At 46.9% G+C, this 20,861-nt stretch overlaps 3 protein-coding genes and 2 non-coding genes across 6 annotated transcripts; 4 read left to right on the forward strand and 1 right to left on the reverse strand.

Moving 5' to 3' along the window:
• The first annotated feature begins 2,396 nt into the window (after positions 1–2,396).
• On the forward strand, positions 2,397–10,311 carry LOC122489107 (olfactory receptor 2B2). Of its 2 annotated transcripts, XM_043590623.1 has the most exons (2): positions 2,397–3,305; positions 10,115–10,311. In XM_043590623.1, exons 1-2 carry the CDS (start codon positions 2,397–2,399, stop codon positions 10,142–10,144), a joined length of 939 nt encoding a protein of 312 aa, XP_043446558.1. In that variant the 3' UTR covers positions 10,145–10,311. The 2 variants fall into 2 exon arrangements, with proteins under 2 accessions (XP_043446558.1, XP_043446557.1); XM_043590622.1 differs by lacking the exon at positions 10,115–10,311 and having other exon boundaries at positions 2,397–3,338.
• Positions 10,312–13,834: 3,523 nt separating this feature from the next.
• On the forward strand, positions 13,835–13,905 carry TRNAG-GCC. The gene has a single exon. It is a non-coding gene; the product is annotated as a tRNA-Gly (tRNA).
• A 387-nt stretch (positions 13,906–14,292) lies between these two features.
• TRNAM-CAU lies at positions 14,293–14,364 on the forward strand. Its single transcript has one exon. It is a non-coding gene; the product is annotated as a tRNA-Met (tRNA).
• Positions 14,365–19,081: 4,717 nt separating this feature from the next.
• On the reverse strand, positions 19,082–19,519 carry LOC122489131 (histone H2B type 1-C/E/F/G/I). Its single transcript, XM_043590650.1, has one exon. The coding sequence runs from the start codon at positions 19,502–19,504 to the stop codon at positions 19,124–19,126; it is 381 nt and encodes a 126-aa protein (XP_043446585.1). The 5' UTR covers positions 19,505–19,519; the 3' UTR covers positions 19,082–19,123.
• Positions 19,520–19,832: 313 nt separating this feature from the next.
• Positions 19,833–20,426, forward strand: LOC122489126 (histone H2A type 1-E). The gene has a single exon (XM_043590644.1). The coding sequence runs from the start codon at positions 19,833–19,835 to the stop codon at positions 20,223–20,225; it is 393 nt and encodes a 130-aa protein (XP_043446579.1). The 3' UTR covers positions 20,226–20,426.
• Positions 20,427–20,861: the final 435 nt, after the last annotated feature.

The following is a 20,861-nucleotide window of genomic DNA, read 5'->3' on the forward strand; positions in this document are numbered from 1 at the left end:
AAAACAAAGAAACAAACACATAGTTTTTTGAAAATTCTAAATACATCTGAAAGTGTGTTCCACATTGAAGAAGAGGAAGAAGGAGGCACCAGCTGCAGCACTTGGTGAGGGAATAGATCTGTGCTCTGGGCAGCTGGGGGGGGGGTGGGGAGCAAGCTCTTAGGAGCTCCCCCTCCCCCGTGCTGCTTTCTAAACTTTCCACACTAGTCACTCAGCTCATGTCTGTTTTGTGTTCTTGATGCTTTAGTACCCTTTAAAACTATTTATCTAGAGCCCATACAGGGAAGAAGGATGGTAAGACTTAAAAGGAAAATCACATTGGCTACTGAAGCTGTTTCACATGAGGCAAACAACTGCATACATTTTCCTTCCCCAGACATACTGATGGAACTTCCACAGCTTGGGTTGGGGTTGAACAGAGCCGGCCTGGAAGAAAGTCCACTGATTCACTGTGCTTCTCAGAGTCTCACGTGGATGAAATCCGAAAGGGCTACTAAAAGCAAACATGAAATAATAGAATAGAAATAGAAATCTGAAAATCCAAAGCAATAATAACAACTGACATGTAATTTATCCTGACACCCGCCGTTGGCCGCATCTGGTTGCCGCGACATGATACACCTGTCTTTTTTGAGGAGGAACCAGCTGTGCCCTCAGGGGGATCAAAGTCTTCAACAAAAGGAAGGTCAATCTGAGAGTAAAAGAGTAAATTTTATTTATTGACTGATTTATTTATTTGTTTTATTCATTCATTCATTCATTCATTCATTTATTTTTTAGAGAGAGAGAAAGCGTGAGTTGGGGGAAAGGGGCCAAGGGAGAGAGAGAGAGAAACTTAAGCAGGATTCATGCTCATCACAGAACCTGATGTGGGGCCTGATTCCACAACCCTGGGATCATGACCTGAGCCGAAATCGAGAGCCAGGCATTCAACCAACTGAACCACCCAGGTGTCCCTATGTCTATCTACTATTTCTTTTTTAAATCGATGGGATCCTGCTCCACAAATGTTCAATAATCAACTTTTTGTCACTTAAAGATACATCTGAACATCATTTCACATCTATATCTGTGCCAATGCATCTCGATTTAGCAGATGAGAGCAAGAGAGGGGATATTTTGGGGCGGGTTAATGGTCTATAAAATACATAAAGCAAAGTTAAAATACACATTGCTAACATTTGGATGAACAAGAATAACAATGAAAAGTTTACATTCTGGTATTGCTAAAGTAGCGAAATAATTTCGCGTGTTCTGTTGAGATTTTTGGCGAGTAGAATGGGCTTGGTCACACCTATAGGTCACGCAGGGCTCTATGGAGCTTCTGCCCAGAGCACCTCGGGCTTCCTGTGTCACCGTCACCCTCTCCTGAACGTGGTGGCTGTGTTTGGGTGGACCAGACATGCGCCAGGCAGCTGACACTAAAAGTGACACGTTACTTCGTAGCCGATGGTTACAATGACCCCTGTGTCTCAGGCTGATGTTTTGGGAGTTAAGGAGGAAATGGGAAGGTGACTTTTCAATGGACAGAGCCATTTCTCATTGGCAACCCAAGGAAGTTTGGGCAAATCATACGGAATTCCTCTCTGAGCACCTCGGAGACCTTGAGTCGCGAAAGCTCCCTTCATCCGCACTGCTCTGTTTCTGGGGCCGGTGTTGAGACAGTCGTGTGCAGCTATGTCTCACATCGAGACAACCTAGACAAGCATTCTTATTTTCACTGCAGACACGAAGAGACTGAAGATCAGAGGATGAGAAGCATTCCCAGGGTAATGTGACTGGACAAGGTATGATCCCACCACACCTATTGGACTTCAAGTTCCTCATTATTAAAAACTCCTATACCAATTCTGACCTTCTAACAGTAAAATGATATAATTCTTTAAATTTAGTCTGATAAGTTTGCTAGGTACGGTCTATTTTTTTTTTTTTTTTTTTAGGGTAGGAGGGGTGAGATTTAAACAATTTTGACTACTTCGTACTAACAGGGAATGTTGTGGCATTAAGGAGAAATTAGAATACATTCCAGTGGCAGAAACTATGCCAAGTTCTACCTAATAGTAGGTACCTAGGCAGAAAGAACTGAGAATAATGAACTTGCAAACTGATAAAAGGTCAAAGGATAAACTCTGCAAACGTGGAAACTGATGATATGCTATAAAAAGTCTTGAAATTCATTCTGCTAATAGGCTGTTACAAATATAGAAACACTTTTGAAATACTTGGGAAGATATTTGTATTTTTATCAGTACTTTTTCACATTATGGATGCTATCAGTCTGTAACGTAGGCAGATTATTAGCAAAGTAATTATGACCAATCGACAGCAAATAAGTGTGTAATTATTACCTTCATGACTGTTTCTATTGCAGGGAACCAAGAGCTGAGCCACCGATCATGAAGGGGGTAAATGTGAGTGCCCCCCGGGAGTTCATCCTCTTGGGTTTCTCAGACCGACCATGGCTGGAGCTCCCACTCTTTGTGGTGTTCCTGGTTTCCTATGTCTTGACTATCTTTGGCAATCTGGCGATAATTGCCGTGTCTCATCTGGACCCCAAACTCCACACCCCCATGTACTTTTTCCTTACCAATCTGTCACTCCTGGACCTTTGCTACACCACAAGTACAGTTCCACAAATGCTGGTCAACATATGCAGCACCAGGAAAGTAATTAGTTACGGCGGCTGTGTGGCCCAGCTTTTCATTTTCCTGGCCTTGGGTTCCACTGAATGCCTTCTCCTGGCCGTCATGTCCTTGGATAGGTTTGTCGCTATTTGTCGGCCTCTCCATTACTCAGTCATCATGCACCAGAGGCTGTGCCTCCAGCTGGCGGCCGCGTCCTGGATTAGCGGCTTTGGCAACTCGGTGTTGCAGTCCACCTTGACCCTTCAGCTGCCGCTCTGTGGCCGTAAAGAAGTGGATCACTTCTTCTGTGAAGTCCCTGCTCTGCTCAAGTTGTCCTGTGTGGACACAACAGCAAACGAGGCTGAACTATTCTTTATCAGTGTGCTATTTCTTTTACTACCCCTGACCCTCATCCTTGTATCGTATGCTTTTATTGCCCGAGCAGTGTTGAGAATCCAGTCTGCGGAAGGTAGACGAAAGGCATTTGGGACATGTGGCTCCCATCTAATTGTGGTGTCACTCTTCTATGGCACTGCTATCTCCATGTACCTGCAACCACCATCCCCCAACTCCAAGGACCGGGGCAAGATGGTGTCCCTCTTCTATGGGATCATCGCACCCATGCTGAACCCCCTTATATACACACTTAGGAATAAAGATGTAAAGGGAGCATTTAAGAGGGTGATTGTGTGGGTCTTCTTAATCAAGAAATAGGAATGCCCGAATGATAAGCCTTCCTGGATTGTTCTCAATGCGGGGCTTGAACTCATGACGCCAAGATCATGACCCGCGCTGAGATCAAGAGTCAGATGCTTAACCAACTGAGCCACCCGGGTGCCCCTCAAATGGTAGGCCTTCTTAAAGACTTGAGGTTTATGTGTTTTAATAATTTAATTGTCTCTAAATTGCTTTATTCTCACTACTCTTAGAACTATTATGGTGCTCTCCCTCAAATACAATGCCATAGATAGAAAATTGCATTTATGTTGTACTTTCTATATATATATTCACTGTACGAGTGCCACCAACTGGTCTGTTATGATCCCCTAAAATAGCATAACCTTAAAATATTTAACACCCTAAGCTTGATACCCCTGGTTTGTATGCTTGGGGAAGAATTAGACCTCTGTGAGACTAGAATAAAAGCTTAGTAAACAAAACATTTTTATACACATGCAAACACCTTCATACACACTCAGCTCCCACACTCAACCCCCACTCAGCCCGAATACACCCACCCACACCCAACCCATGCTTCACAGGAAATTTAACAGAAGTCCATAAAACCATTCAAAGCCCCCTCCTCTTGACTGTAGATATAAGGTTCGTAGCCCTGGCTTAAATTATTAACACTCTTCCCACATCAACATAATCCTAAAATGCCCGCTGGTATTCCTTCCAGTTTTCCTGCACCTTCCATTCCCCCGCTTCTACACTCACCCCTTCTGAAGTGTCCTACTCTATTCTGTCAACTGTAGCTACATTTTACACCTGAAGCAAATGTCTTTTGATGAAAAGTTTTTTCATGATCATCCTGCTATCTGTACGATCTTTCTCTTTTTAAACCCTGAGGCACTTAATCTAAATCATGAAAATAAAAACGGCACAGCATGTAATAACATTCATGACTTATTTGATGCACTTTTCCTCAAGCAAGAAGCAAAGCTTACGAATTCCACGTTAGTTCCCGTGAGGTGGCTGTGATCTGTGCTAATTCCGTATGGCCCTCAGAGATCACCATAGTGCTGAGGAAAATACTTAGACCCTGTGAGGTGGTTATTTGGTTATAATACAGCGTGACAATCTCATGATTGTCATACTGTCGTCATTTGAACTGCGTCTTCACTATCCTTCTTTTCCAATTTTTTTCTTCCACTAGGTATACCATACAAAGAGAAAAGACAACCAAGAAACACAATTAGCACATTTCTTAAGAGCTCCCAATAACAGCATCCATTTCTGTCTCGGTGTCATTCCAACACAACACAATGGTTCTTAAAGCGTCCACAAGTATCAGCACCGCCTGGAGGGCTTTAAAATCCCCCTGGTGGGGGGACACACCCAGCTGCCAGATTTTCTAAGGTCTGGGGGAGAGCGGGGCCTGGAAATTTGCATGTCTAATGATTGCCTAGGTAAGGACTACCAGGGGACCACACTTTAGAGACTGCTGGGCTAATATCTAAAGTGAAGATGTTTTCCTGAGTTCCTATCTTTTATCTCCATCAGTGAGAACTATAATTAATAGGGCAAATGGAAGCAAAACACTAAGAGAATAGATTGAAGTGTGAGAAGACATTCCCCAGTGAAACGCGTTCATATTTTGAAGTCCAAATAAATAATATACTGGACTACCAGAGATGAATTTTGATATGATCCCAAAGTCAGGGTGAGTAACCTTTAAGAATGATCAGGAAATAGCAGTGAAACCAGGGATGGAAATTGAGGTATTTCACATTTTTAAAACTGAGCCAGTGATTGATTCAATACGTGATATAATGGTTTTAAAGTGATTTATAACAAAATTCTACAAATATTTCACTATCGTTTTTGTGATTATTTAAAAAGTATATATTATATATTAAATACATATTAATATAAATATATGATAAATATATGACATGTTAATAAAAGTATATACTATATAAATATTATTAATATTATTACTTGTTAATGTATGGTATACTTATTTTGATTATTTAATATATTATCTTATGTAGTATATTATTTTTAATGTAATATACTGTTCAATGTATTTGGTATATTTTTTAATGTATTTAGTGTATGACTTAAAATATGTATTATAAATAAGTAGAATCCATTCTGGATTTATTTAGCATAGCAAATACTACACTACCTGTATCTATTGTTAGGGAATGTTAGATGTGTGCCACCGATCTCGATTTCTGAGTAGAATGTGCACACTTCCCATAGTATTGCATAATATGGAGCAGTGATGACCAAGGTGGTAAAGCAATTCTATCTGCTCTTGTCTGTGGGATGACCGGGTTGTCCGTGGGGTGACCGGATTGTCCGTGGTGTGACGGGACTGTCCGTGGGGTGACGGGATTGTCCTTGGAGTGACTGGATTGTCCGTGGGGTGACAGGATCGTCCGTGGGGTGACCGGGTTGTCTGTGGGATGACCGGGTTGTCCGTGGGGTGACGGGACTGTCCGTGGGGTGATGGGATTGTCGTGGGGTGACCAGGTTGTCCGTGGGGTGACGGGATTGTCCTTGGGGTGACGGGATTGTCCGTGGGGTGACCGGGTTGTCCGTGAGGTGACGGGATCGTCCTTGGGGTGACGGGATCGTCCGTGGGGTGACCGGGTTGTCCGTGGGGTGACGGGATTGCCCGTGGGGTGATGGGATTGTCCTTGGGGTGACGGGATTGTCCATGGAGTGACCGGGTTGTCCGTGGGGTGACGAGATTGCCCGTGGGGAGACGGGATTGTCCGTGGGGTGACGGATGGATGGGGGCGTGGCCGAGGCAGTGAAAGGATGCGCCTGAGGCAGAAGAAAAGACACAGAAGCTTACTGAGTACCCTGCAGGGGAGCGGTGGGCAGGACAGCAGAGCAGAGGCTGTGTGCCCCGAGGCGTTGGTGAGGGGCCACAGTCAGGGAGCTTGGGGGATGTGGGGCTTTTCCCTTTTTTGGTAACTGCCTGGTCTAACCAGCCCATTGGTTAGCTGGGGCCTGTGGCCCTTTCCGGGTGGGTCGTGTCACCAGCCTGTTTGCCTTCAGCTCGGTCAGCTTGGGGTGGGGGGGAGGTGAGAGCTCCTTCCTGCCACAGTTGCTCTATCTCAATCGTTTTAGGCAACGAAAGGAAGGTGAAAGATTCTTCCTGAACCTTCTGTTTCTCAAAAATAATCAGTCTATGGGGCACCTGGGTGGCTCAGTCGGTTAAGCTTCCAACTTCAGCTCAGGTCATGATCTCACAGTCTGTGAGTTCGAGCCCCGCGTGGGGCTCTGTGCTGCCAGCTCCGAGCTTGGAACCTGCTTCGGATTCTGTGTCTCCCTCCCTCTCTGCCCCTACCCCTGCTCATGCTCTGTCTCTCTCTGTCTCAAAAATAAATAAAAACATTAACAAAAATTTTTTAAAAATTTAAAAATAACCAGTCTAAAATAATCCACATGCCAAAGAGACACTTTTGAGGGTGGCAAATTTTGCTCCCTCACACAGCCAAGAGAAACCAAAAACCTCGGAGAGGTAAGATTTGTGTGTGTAATTTGGAAAGGGGAGAGAGAAAAATAAACAAGATAAGTGTGTGACAGGCTAAAGAAAAAAAACAACAATAGGAAAAAGCATAGGGAGGAGGCACACTTTTCAGGCATTCCTGAGAATGGGACATTTCAGCCGTGACCTGGGGCCATGAGGCCCCGGGGTGGATGGTGGGTGTGGGGTGGGGGAAGGAGGGGGTTGGTCTGGACTGTGGATGCCAGAAGCTAGGGTGTGTTTGGTGTCAGAGGGGAGCGGTATTTGCCGCCCCAAAACATGCCTCTCAGGCGTAAGGATTATACTGAGCTGGGTTTTTGAAGAAAACAATTTTTTTCTCTTTGAAGTGTATCTATTTTGAGAGAGACAGCACAAGTGGGGGAGAGGGGGTCAGAGAGAGAGAGGATCCCAAGCAGGTTCCTGGGCGTCTGCGCAGAGCCCAGTGCTGCCAGGCTTGATCCCATGAAACCGTGAGATCATGACCTGAGCTGAGATCAAGAGTCAGAAGCTTAACCAACTGAGCCATCCAGGCGGCCCGCGAGTTAGTGATTTTTAAGAAAGTGCAGCCACAGGAGAAGCTCTGAAAACTGAGTAAAAGTTACCCTTTTGTAAGAGACGTTCACATTCAGAAGGGAAACCTGCATTTTGTTAAGTACGTCTCCCTCTCGTACCTTGAAGAGCCGGATGCCTAAATCTCTAGAAACATCAGTGGGGAGGGTACCGACTGCAGTCTGCCCCATAACCGTGCCCTTGCTTACTGTACTTGGCCTGAAAAATCTGCCCTCACTGGCCTCCCTCCGCATCCCCAACATGGCTTAGGGCCCCAGGTGGACAGGTATTTAAGGTGGTGGCTTGAGCCATTTGGGGAGTTAGTCCGTTTTCCTGGGTGTCTCCCAAGATACAGGCGGTACACACATTATTGTTCGTTTTTCTCCGGCTAATCTTTTTATTATGCGGACGTCTCCACCAAGAGCCTAGGAAGACAGAGGCTGTGAAAATTAATGAAAGATCTGTTTTGAATGGAGACAGAGGCCGGCAGAGGGAGCGCGCCCAGCCCGCGGCCAACTGCAGCCAAAACGGGAAGAGACCGACCTAGAGGCTGGATCCTGCTTTGGGACCCCAGCAAGAGGAAAAAACCCTTCCCCACCCCCCACCCCCAGCAGCCCGGCCGAGGGGACCGTCACAACCGAGCCAATGAAGAGCCTGTACGCTTTCGAACCTCACTTTGCTCCAATGGACGTTTCGTTTATAACAACCTTCCCAAGTCCCCCCGTCTTCTAGAAAACTGTGTTCTCCTTTGCTCTCTAGACTTGCTCATGGCCTTGATTGTCCCAGATTGCAAGTCTCTGGCTATTGCCACGTGAACCCATTTTTGCCGGCAAAACAACTGGCAGTTTTATTTATTTTTTTTTCAACGTTTTTATTTATTTTTGGGACAGAGAGAGACAGAGCATGAACGGGGGAGGGGCAGAGAGAGAGGGAGACACAGAATGGGAAACAGGCTCCAGGCTCTGAGCCATCAGCCCAGAGCCTGACGCGGGGCTCGAACTCACGGACCGCGAGATCGTGACCTGGCTGAAGTCGGACGCTTAACCGACTGCGCCACCCAGGCGCCCCTGCAATTTTATTTTTAAGGTTAAGGGGGGAAAACGTATTTTTCCTCTGCTACACCTGTGACCGAAAGGGGTGAGGTGAAGTGGGTGAGGGAGAGAGGGGTGGGAGACAGATTGCAAGTAGAGGTGTGGGGGGGGATCAGTGCATGTCACCCCAAAGTTTGCCAGATTAGCATATGGATTATTTTGAGCTGAAGGCAATTGAGACTTGACAGAGGCAGAAAGAAACCTTCGTGGAGCTCCCTGCTCTGACTAAACACAGAAAATTCTGAGAAATGAGGACTATCGGAAATCCCTTCTCCGGGGGAATTTGGCAGCCATGAGGAAGAAGGAAGGTCAGCACCCAGATGAGTGCGCATAAAACGAACTTTACTAAAATAACCCTTATCTAATATCAATTTCCCCATATATTTCCTTCCTGCAATTTACCTCTCCTAGAGGCCACACCCCTCTTCCCTCGGTCAGGTCATTTCTCTACAATTTTTCACCCTTTGTTACAACGGAATATCAGCTGCCAAGCCGAACTGCTTCCTTGGCATTTTCGTTTTTTTTCTGTGGAACCCCCACGCACATAAAGTTGAAAGTAAAACCTGTATGACTTTTCACCTGCTAATGTCTTTTGTCAGCTTAATTGGCACATCCCAGCTACTGAACCTAAAAGGGTAGAGGAAAAGTTTTGTCCTCCCCTAAGGAAGGATGGGTCACTGTAGGGTTTGTCTTTTATGGTGGGTGAGAGGGTTTGAATGGAGGAGGGACAAAATCGACTATAATACAAACAAGACAGAAGCAGGGAGAGCAGTTAGTAGCGTTGGCAATGACTTAGGGAAGAGATGTTGGTAGCAGGGACCAGAGTATAAGGACAGAGGTGGTGAGCAGTGGTGAGATTCTGGGTGTTCAGCGATCAAATTTCAGCTGAATAAATTAAAAGATCTAATTAGTTTTATTAAATGATTCATGAATTGGGTAGCATCCCAGCTAGCAGGTACAAGGGAGCTCCACTGAGGTAAATGAAAGTTTTTTTGTTTGTTTTTTCAATATTTATTTATTCTGGGGAGAGAGCAAGCAGGGGAGGGGCAAAGGAACCATAACGGGCTCTGCACCGACGGGCTGACAGCAGTGACCCGACGCGGGGCTCGAACTCACCAACTGGGAGCTCATGACTTGAAATCGGAGGCTCAACCGACAGAGCCACCCAAGTGCCCAATACAAGTTTTTAAAGGCAGAGAGAGGGCATAAAACGAAAGAAAGAAAGAAAGAAAGAAAGAAAGAAAGAAAGAAAGAAAGAAAGAAAGATATTGATTAGCAAAGAATGCGTTGTTTAGGCAAGGTTGCCCTCCTAAGGGGGAGTGGTCTGTCAAAGATTATATTCTTGGGGAGTGAAACTTGCGCTTAGGTTAGGGATTATTAAGTCTTGGTCTCCTGACTCGGGGCTTTAAACTAAGTGATGCCAAAAAAACCCAAAAACCCCAAAAAACTAAGTGATGCCATTTGGGGCCTCGTGGTGGTGGTGGTTTTTCAAACAATGTAATTGGCTCTTATATTAAGTGATTCATAAATTGGACAGCATGTTACCCAGCAAGTAGAGGGGGCTCTGAGGAGGTGGGCAAAATGGGAGGCTTTTACAGGAAGGAGGGGGTGGGGCAAGTAAGTTATTGACAAAAGAAAAGATTGTTTCTGGCAAGGTCACTTTCCCTTAGGGGGCAAGGCAGAGGGTCCTGTCCTGTTACTTTGTCCTTTACAAATTTCCTCCTTTTGCTTTGCAGGCTGGTGATGGAGATGACCTCACCGGTGCTCTCCAGAAAATTCCTGACTGACTGGGTAAGATTGTTTTGCCATTTTAACAGGATACTTTGAAGAGAGCTGATACTGTTTACTGACAGCTTCGACACGGCCTGTAAGAGAGAGGAGTGACACATCATTCGTTTCCAGATACCCTTTTCTCACGTCTGTGGGAGTCGCGGGGAGGGGGAGCAGAATGGGCCACGTCAAAATATGCCACTTTGACACACTGATATTTTTAAATTAAAGGTACCTGAGGACCAGGTAGTACAAAAAGGTCTCTCTGGATCTGCCTCTCTCCCCGGAAACAGGAGACAAGTCCCCCATGTGACAGGTGCCATCCCTGTACCAGAAGAGCGGAAGGCATCCTTATCACCAGAAACGGAATTTAGGGCTTTAAGAAAACCACGGTTGAAGGATAGCAGAATAATCCATCCCCAAATAAAATGATTTTTTTTTGTTTTGTTTTGAGAAAAAGCAGACCCAGAAGCTCTAAAAGCAGAGAAGAGGGGCGCCTGGGTGGCGCAGTCGGTTAAGCGTCCGACTTCAGCCAGGTCACGATCTCGCGGTCTGTGAGTTCGAGCCCCACGTCGGGCTCTGGGCTGATGGCTCAGAGCCTGGAGCCTGTTTCGGATTCTGTGTCTCCCTCTCTCTCTGCCCCTCCCCCGTTCATGCTCTGTCTCTCTCTGTCCCCAAAATAAATAAACGTTGAAAAAAAAATTAAAAAATAAAAAAATAAAAAAAAATAAAAGCAGAGAAGATATCCTTTGGTCGAGGCAGTTTACATTTATAACAGAAATCTCCATTTGGAGATTCGTCGTAAGGGGGACTCGTCGTCGATAAGAGTCCTCGAGTCCTCGTAAGGGCGACTCCCTGTCTGCACCTGGAAGAGAAAGGTGACTCTAAACCACCGGAAGCTCGGTGGGGAAGGCACCAGATTAAATCTGGACAACCACCTTCCTGTGGGTTGCCTAGTCCCCTCCCGTAACTGCCCCTCTCCCACCCTCACGCCCACATCTTTGTTTTTAGCGGAAGATGGTGTTTAAGGGGGTGGCCCCGGGGCCATTCCGGGGAGTTTTCCCACGTATGCATAAGGTACACCTGTTGCGAAACGTGTTTGTTCTTCTCTTGTTCATCTCTTTTATGTGGGGGCTGGTCCTCAGCCACGAGCAATGAAGGGTAGAGGGAAGGTTATTTTTCCCTACAGAGGAAAGACCCCTACACAGTCTTCATCAATAGGGAAGAGGAATACGTAATAATTAGTAATTACTACAATTATTATTAATAAATATTATATGCTGAAATATAATATAATTAATACAATAATTAATAATGTGACATGCTTGCTAACTTTGTCTTGTCAGTGATTCACAAATTTATTGTTTCGTTGCCTGAAAGGCATAAAAGCTGCCTGCTTTGGTCACTTATTTGAGTCTTATATCTTTATGGTCTTATATTTTATAGATTTAATTTATCTTACAATTTTATGTATAAAATTAACTTTTTTGCCTTCGGTGCATCTGTCTCATGTCAATCTAATTATGAGGGCAGCTAAAGAGCCGGTGAGGTAAGGAGGGAAACGTACCCCCACCTACACCTGCATCCTGGCTCGTGCGGGTAGGAGACACAGGAGTGCTCTTTCACTTCAGCGGAAGTTCTTGCTTTCGAGGTGACCAGGTCAACATGAATATGTGCCCATTTGGACCAAAGACAGTATAGCCAGGGGTGATGAGGGAGCACGAGGCAAGCTGAGGGTGATGAAGTTTTGGGGTGATGGGGGGGTTCATGGCGTCCAGAGCCGATGACCGAGAAAGAATTCTTGAAGACCTCTTTGGTGCAAAGAGGTGATTTGATTACAGCGCGGGGACAGGACCTGCAGGCAGGGAGGGCTGCACTGGAGTGGTAGGGGGGTGACCCCTTTATGGAGCCAGGGGAAGAGTCCAGAGGGAGTTCCCAAAGAGACTTTCACAAGCTCAAGACTTACTGGAGGCCCAGCTATGGTCAAGCTAAGGTTGTTTCTCCCTCTGGCAAAGCATTAACGTAAGACAGTAGGGACTTCCCGGACTTCAGGCTATTGATGGGGTTGCCTTTTTCTCGTAAACTGGTGGAGACTCTTATCAGTTCAACCGTTTGGTTTTTTATCCTTTCCTGTTTTGGGGTAGCCTGGAGTGTCCAGGGACTATCACACAGATCCCACCTTGAGGGTGGGGGTGCCCGGAGGCTGCACTGTGCCCTCAGGTGGCCCCGCGCTCCCTCATCAAGGGCAAAATCCCAGGGCCGCTCTTCCTGCCCCCGTGGGTCTCTTGCTTGATTTTAAGGAATTCAGGTTTATCTATACCCGGTTACAAATATCTCTTTGCCCCCTGCCCCCAGTCCAAGCTGAGGCCCTGAGCAGAAACCTGGAGAGGGTAGGGGTGGAAATGAATGTCTGAGCAGTATGTTCCCAAAGAAGGACCCCCTTCCAGGTAAAAGAGAGCTCATCCTAGGCCCAATACCTGAACTCAATCGCAAGTGCATGTGCGTGTGCACAGGCCTCCAGGGAGAATGTTCACATGTTTCACGGCGTTCCTACAGGGGTCTGTGAACCCACAGGTTAAGGACCCCCCACCCTAGACTGTAAGGAAAGATGGTCAGGAACAGTAACCCAGGGCTCTTAACACAAAGGTGTGTTTACCTTGCGAGTTGGGCCCTTAAGTTCGTACTCGGAGTTGGCCGAATCTCCCAGAAAAAGAAAAAAGCTGCAGGAAAATCTGCTTCAGAGGAGAACTTCGGCACACCCGTCTGTGTCACGTGATTCTGATCCTATTTGACAACTCTGTAACTGACGGTGACTGGTAGCAGTAGAACACAAGTCGCGTCTGTGGACACGGGATGGATTCTGTCTGGTGACGGGACATTTTCCTTCTCCCCAGTCCGCTCCCCCTGCCCACTCCCACCGCCGAAAAGCCGGTTTTGACCCCGCCGACACATTCGGGTCACATTCGGGTCACTGTTCCTCCCCTGTAAATGGCATCCCTTCTTTGACTTCTCTCAACGGGTAGTAACCCCTCATCAGTTATCTCAGGAAGGAGCTAAATGAAATCTTAAAAAAAAAAAAAAAACTTTCAAAAATTTTATATTCGTATGACAGTTATGATTTCACCTGGTCTTTTTGTTTGTTTTTTGGTTTTTGGAAATTACGTTTCATTGACACCTCTGTGCCCTAGACTCTGAAGGGGTTTCTATGGCCACCGAAGGACGCCTAAGCCCCGCGTTGCTTTTCTCCGTGGCGGCCAGCAGAGGGCGCCACCGGGCCATCCCCACCGCCTTCCGGGAGGCCCACCGCGCTGCCCGCACCGCCGGCCGGGGGCGCGACCTCGCTGCCCCCACCGCGTCCCGAGGGTCCCACCCAGTGGCCGGAGGTCCCACCGCTCCGCCCCCGCCCGGCCGGCCTCCCGGTCGCGGAACTCGCAACGAAAGTGAGGTTTTCCTGAAAAGAGGGGAAGAAGGGGCATCACCGGGTTCTAGTCAATAAGAACAGAACACGAGCTAAGGGAAAGAAATACACGGTTGTCGGTGTTGCGGCGCCGCGGCCATTTCTAGCGCTGGCGTTCACTCTCGCTTACCGGGCATTGGTGGTTCAGTGGTAGAATTCTCGCCTGCCACGCGGGAGGCCCGGGTTCGATTCCCGGCCAATGCAAGGGGCCCATGGGGCTGTTTTTACCTCTTGGATCCTTTCTAATTATTTTTAAATCGCTCCCGTGCGTGCAAACGTAGGATGCCTCCCACGCTGGATTTTGGGGGGCTACTCGTACAGGGTGGGACTGTGAGGTGCAGACTCGCTCCCGCTCAGACCAGCGGGGCAGGCGGGGCGCGACTGTTTTCCCGGCGGAATCATGAAATGTTTTGCATTCGGAATATTTGGGGTCAGTGCACCCTGGGCTCATTGTCCTTTCGGAAGCATGAATAACGAGCGAACTTTAAAGGAAAAAACACAATTATCTCAAAAACAAAATACAAAAGCTGGTGGCAGCCTTTGGAGGAAAATATAACAAAAGACCTTCCTAAAGCTTTTTGCGTCGTGCCGAGCAGAGTGGCGCAGCGGAAGCGTGCTGGGCCCATAACCCAGAGGTCGATGGATCGAAACCATCCTCTGCTAGCTGGATCTTTTTATTCAAAAAAAAAAAAAAAAACACCCCACAAAAAGCAGAGAACATAATTCCCCACCATCTCTAATGAACGCTTTGGCAGGTTTTGGCAGGGGAATAATTTTGGAGACGAAAATAATCTACAAATCGAAAAGTTTCTAATTAAGCAATGTCAGGTGCCCCAGGTCAGAGAGGAGAGAATTCATTTTAACCATCATCTGTAAGGTCGCATATCTACTGACTACCATGTGGGAAGACCACAAGACTTTAGGTTCCGATTTCAAAAGAACCGTACAGAGCTATTTTCAGTTTTGGAGATTTAGTTAAGGACAGTTTGGGGTATTTAAAATGGCAACTGTCCCAACAATCTCTCCCCCACTGTTTTCCTCCTTAGCACGTGGCATGCCGTGTATTTTATAGTATATGTTTTCTCCCTCCTGGGATCTAAGTGCACAAGAATGGAGATTTTTGTCTGTTTTGGTGATTTGGTGAATATGTGAAAAGCTACAATTTCTAATACACCAAACACCAACCAATATGTGACGTTTTTCTTCACCTTCTCTTACTTTTTAAAAAATTATGGGATACGAAAATGACCACACAAAATCGATCTATTATTTAACATTGTGGTATGTTCACTAGAAATCTCTTTTATATTTAAAGGGGGGGGGGGGGAAGCCCACACAAAACTGAAGCACTCTAACTTCACCTCAATCCTACCATCCTCTTGCTCTGGGCAAGGCTACATGAATTTGATGTGCATCTCTCCCATTTTTTTTAAAATAAATAATCTTTATTTGCAAAGAGTCTGGGGACGACTCATATGAAGGCTTTTATTTAAATAGCACAATGCTTATTTTAAAAGATCAATCTGAAAAAAAAAAAAAAAAAAAAAAAAAAAAAAAAAAAAAAAAAAGATCAATCTGGTAAAACACCCAGAAAGGTGTGGCTGTTGCTGCTGGGATGAATGGTGGATGGGACTCAAGCCTTCTGATTCCTCAAAGTGCTGGTCTTCAATCGTCGTCTTCACTGGATGGCTTTTAAGGCAGATTACAGAGATTTCCAAACTGCGGAATTTCCTTGTGTGGAGCCAGATTCTTCTTGTGGACCTGAGTGTCCATTTGATGAGCTTTGGGGGAAGACAAGAGACTGGGACCAGCTCACTTTTTCCCACCTTCCTTTCCACGTTCATCACCCGGAATCATGTGCATTTTATTAATGTCTGCAACTGACAGTCTGTCTCTATCAAGTCGTTAAATAGCCTAATCATTCAAAGGCAATCGAAGATGCACCCTCCAGCGGCCACATGACCTGGAGGCTGCCACAGTGCGCCACTGAAAGGCCACCCTGGTGTCCCCTTCATCCACTTCCAGGTAGCTGGTAATTTATCCTGACAGCTCATAATAATTTTATTAATATTCCCCTTTCTCTTTTTACTTCTCCACGTCAGCATTTCATTCGCAGGCCTGCTTTTATCAGGAGGTACCAATTAGTGGAATAGCAGCACCTAGACTTTAAGAAACATACCCTTTTTGGCGCGGGAGAGACAAAGCCCCTTCTTTGCTACAGAGAGGGATGGATCCTGTAAGGCTTCATCAAGGGACCTGGCCACCAACGTTTCTGATGAAAGCTTTTCAAAGACGTGGACTTCAGATCGTTCCTATGACCTGTGAAAGTAACATTTAAATTCTAAGTCTGCCAATGATTGTCTTTTTAACAATGTGCTGCCCCGGTAATAAGATGCTAGATCGAATCTCCTTGTCGCCCCAAGACCTTTCCCCTTTGTGATATTTCTTTGATCAGAAGACAGTTTGGTTCTTATTTCTCCCATAGGCATGAAGGTAAAGTAAAATAAAAACATAAAGTAAAAGCAGTGACTCACTAGATAGTTGAATTAAACGGAATGTGAGAGTCTGTGTCTCACTTCAGTGGACAGCAGGAAGTAAGGGACTAAACGAGAAAGACGAGCTCGGTTCAGGGGAACAAGGGTGGGCCCTTTATGGAAGGGATTCACACTAGGAAGGGGAGAGGTGGAGCTCCGGTTCGGATTCCCGGTGGCGCCTTCAGTCCTTCGCTTTCATTCCTCATCAGGCAGGAGAGGCGGGGACAGTCACTAAAGAAAAGACTCGACCAAAGAAAAGTAGATACAGGAGAATATATCACGATAAGACAAACATAACATAATCCGATAGGAATGGGCTTATTTAACCAGGTAACTATCAAATCCACAATAAATAACTCCACCTTTCACCGCTTTTATTTCATTTTATTTCATTGCAAGCTTAAAGAATTAAAAAATCTGTTAGCTTTTTATCCATTTATTTAATCGGCAGAGAGCAGCTGTTGAAAGCCTGCAGTGTGCAAGACCCTGTGCTCTGCCCACACCTTCCAGGTGAGGAATGGATTCTTTTCTGTGAAGGATGTAGGAAGCTGGGGAGATCTGGGAACTGGATCTGGGCTTTGGTAGCAGGGGATGTATAAGGGACAGCTTGTCATGGGCACAGGAATCTCTGCTAATGCCCAGAGATCTCCAACTGTGAGCTTAAGGGTTGTGAGCTTTAAGACGTTTTTTTTGTTTCACGCACACCATGTTATGCATTTTTTATTAGTTGCCCGTATTGAAATTTTAGAATATTCCAGATTCAAATGCATCTCATATCCTCTTGAAATTTGGAGAGACTCGCTGTCCAGGGCTCGCAGCCCCTGCAGGGCAACAAGTAGTTGAAATCTACCACATAGGCCTCACGTTCTTCAGGTCTCTGAAGTTCCCGCTGGTCCCCTTCATGGGCAGATGCTAGCTGGCATTATAGCATCCACAAGAGAACAGCAAAATGTGCCTTTAAAACCGGGAAAATGACATTTGGTATGGAAAGTCCATGTGCTTCAAGAAAAAGAGCAAAGAGGGGCCCCTGGGCGGCTCAGTCGGTTAAGCGTCCAACTTCGGTTCAGGTCACCATCTCATGGTCCGTGAGTTCGAGCCCTGCGTCGGGCTCTGTGCCGACAGCTCAGAGCCTGGAGCCTGCTTTGGATTCTGTGTCTCCCCCTCTCTCTCTGCTCCTCCCCTGTTCATGCTCTGTCTCTCTCTGTCTCAAAAATAAATAAACATTTAAAAAAGAAGAAAAAGAGCGAAGACTGTTTTTTTGTGCAGATGAGGCGTGGTTTCTAATATCCAGCCAGTTTGGCTCTTATGGGCTGGGCCTTTGTGAGCATCTAATTTGAAACCCCGGCGTAGGCTGTCTTGTTAGCGGCACTGTAAGCTAAGTGTAGATGTTTTATGAAAGACAATTTGGACTGGAAGGTTGACAGCAAAGCATGGAAAATGGCTTTATGTGCTGTTATGGATTAAATTGCGTTCTCTCAAACCCCAGTGTGACTGTATTTGGACACACAGCCTTTAAGAGGTAATTAAGGTTAGATGAAGTCATAAGGAAGGTCCTGATCCAATAGGACTGAGGTTCTTACAGGAAGAAGGAGAGACACCAGAGGTGTGCAAACACAGAAAAAAGCCCACACGAGGACACAGGTGTAAGCAGAGGAAAGCTAACCCTGCGCACACCTTGATCTTGGACTCATAGCCTCCAGAACCGTGAGAAAATAAATATATGTTGCTTAAACCACACAGTAAATGGTATTTTGTTGTGGCAACACCAGAAGACTATTGCAAGCATTTTAGTAGAATGTTGGGACTTAATTAGGCAGTAGAAGTATCGATGGAGGAGCACGAGACAGAAATATCTAGAAAGAAAACGTCTACCTGCAAAGAGGGGAAGAGTCAGACTTTGGGGGAAACACATACTTAAAAGCGCGGAGGGACCTGCAAAATTGGGGTTACCAAGTCTATACTGGCCCCTTCATGGTGGAAAAAGTGCAACTTACATGTAATCATATTCCTAAATCCTGACATGCCTTCAAAGAGCAGCCGGCAAAACCAGGGGTTTGAGGGTTCTGTCCGGTGTTTAGGTTCACAGGGAACAAAGCGCTTGTTACTTTGAGGACCAGAAATAGAGAGCGCAGGACCCTACAACTCTTATTTCTTTAAAACTTATTTTAGGGTGCAGAGTATTTTGCTTTTTGTTGTTGTTTTTTTCTTTTGACAGCTTTAACCAGACGGCAATACTCTCCACGACTTTCTATCATGCGCACGAGTGACTGTCAAGGAAACTCCTCAAATCCAGCGGGTAAAGAGACAAACAGTCACTCTGCCTACCCTCCAAATTGGTTGTCCTCGGGAAGCCTTAGATCCGTGCCTCCGCTTTTTTGCCACAAGATGGCAGAAGAGGACAAGGAAGCCTAACGCGCCACCCTAAGGCCTCCAACGATGGAGACAAAAAACCAGTCTCGGAGAGAGCAAAGAAAAAAAGGAGATGAAAATGATGCCCACGAGTTCAGGAACGTGGTAAAATTAGGGAGCTCCTCCCCAGGAAGTAGCGTAGCTTATCGGCGGGCTCTGCAGGCAACCAAGGATTAATGCCGGGGGCTCCACGGATAAAATAACTAAAGGCTCAATTTCGGCTGCCGCAGCAGAGGACAAGGCCACCTTCCAAAAGGCGCCTAAGAAGCCACACTAAAGTTGAAGGACAATGAGCTTAAATGCTTACCCAACCGCTCTTGCGGGGGGCTTAGCCTCCTACCGCTCTTCCCGCTCTTTCCCAGTCCGAACCCAGCCCCAAACACTTCTAAAGGAAACGAGACAAAATAAGCCAGCTGCTTTCTCGGAAAACGTAGGTGGCTCTGAAAAGAGCCTTTGGGTTGGATCGTGCCTCCCAGCACTCACTTGGAGCTGGTGTACTTGGTGACGGCCTTGGTGCCCTCGGACACGGCGTGCTTGGCCAGCTCGCCGGGCAGCAGCAGGCGCACGGCCGTCTGGATCTCCCGGGACGTGATGGTCGAGCGCTTGTTGTAATGCGCCAGGCGCGACGCCTCGCCCGCGATGCGCTCGAAGATGTCGTTGACGAACGAGTTCATGATGCCCATGGCCTTGGACGAGATGCCGGTGTCGGGGTGCACCTGCTTCAGCACCTTGTACACGTACACCGAGTAGCTCTCCTTGCGGCTGCGCTTGCGCTTCTTGCCGTCCTTCTTCTGCGCCTTGGTCACCGCCTTCTTGGAGCCCTTCTTCGGGGCCGGGGCCGACTTGGCTGGCTCAGGCATGGCGGGAAGGACGCGCAAGGCAATCGGGAGAAAAGGAGAAAAACGCACTGTAGGCTGTAACCCCTCCTTGTCCTTTTTATATAGAAGCCTTTATGCAAATAAGGTGTAAGTTACAGTCCTGGGCCTGATTGGTGACTAGTCAACGTGACGGCAGTTGTTAGTTCTGTCCAATCACAACGCAAGACTCCCAAAGCTGCATTCTCGTTGGAGAAAATAAAGCCACAAGTTTAGCCAATGCAAAGCCTTCTTTTTCGCGCCCAATCAGGGCTATAAAAAGTGCTGGTTGGGTGCTCGTCTTGCTAAGTGCCTCTAGAGTGTTGAGGTGGTCATGTCTGGGCGCGGGAAGCAGGGCGGCAAGGCTCGCGCCAAGGCCAAGACGCGCTCGTCGCGGGCCGGGCTGCAGTTCCCGGTGGGCCGCGTGCACCGCCTGCTCCGCAAGGGCAACTACGCCGAGCGGGTGGGGGCCGGCGCGCCGGTGTACCTGGCGGCCGTGCTGGAGTACCTGACGGCCGAGATCCTGGAGCTGGCGGGCAACGCGGCCCGCGACAACAAGAAGACGCGCATCATCCCGCGCCACCTGCAGCTGGCCATCCGCAACGACGAGGAGCTCAACAAGCTGCTGGGCCGCGTCACCATCGCGCAGGGCGGCGTCCTGCCCAACATCCAGGCCGTGCTGCTGCCCAAGAAGACCGAGAGCCACCACAAGGCCAAGGGCAAATAAAGTTTGAGTTCCCACGTTTCAGATTGAGATCAAAGGCTCTTTTCAGAGCCACCCACCATTTCTGTGGAGGAACTGAACACGCGTTTTTCTGAACCCTTTAAGTTCGAGGGACCCAAAGTGAAAAGTCTCCTTTGGTTTGCCCAAGTTCCTTTTGACTCTGGTTTGCTCAATAAAGCCATTAAAATACCTTTTGGTCACCTCCCCACGAGCACAGTGTTCTGGGTAATTAAAAACAAGTTTCTCTTCCAGCGACTACTCTAAATACTAAGCCTATTTTGTCCTCCAGCCCCCACCCCGAGTCTTAACTAGCAGAACCTCATGGTCCACTGGTCAATTAAAGCGTCCTAACACTTTCAGAACTATTTGAAAAAGCTCTTAAGTGTTGACCGCTGAATCTCACCACTCCACACCCTGGTTAAACTTAGCATACAATTAGGAGTTAATCCAAAAAGGCACTTGATTTCATCAAAATCGGTTAGTGAAGGTGTCAGATAACACTCACTGGTAACTTGGACTGACAGCCAGCTCCTCCCCACACCACATAGGGCAGTTTGGTTGTTCCAAAGAGCCACTGTCTTAGTGTAAAACCTTTATTCCAGGTCTTGGTACTGTCATTAAAAGCAGATATAAATGATG

Source organism: Prionailurus bengalensis, chromosome B2 (assembly GCF_016509475.1).
Source record: "Prionailurus bengalensis isolate Pbe53 chromosome B2, Fcat_Pben_1.1_paternal_pri, whole genome shotgun sequence".
Classification (NCBI taxonomy): Eukaryota; Metazoa; Chordata; class Mammalia; order Carnivora; family Felidae; genus Prionailurus; species Prionailurus bengalensis.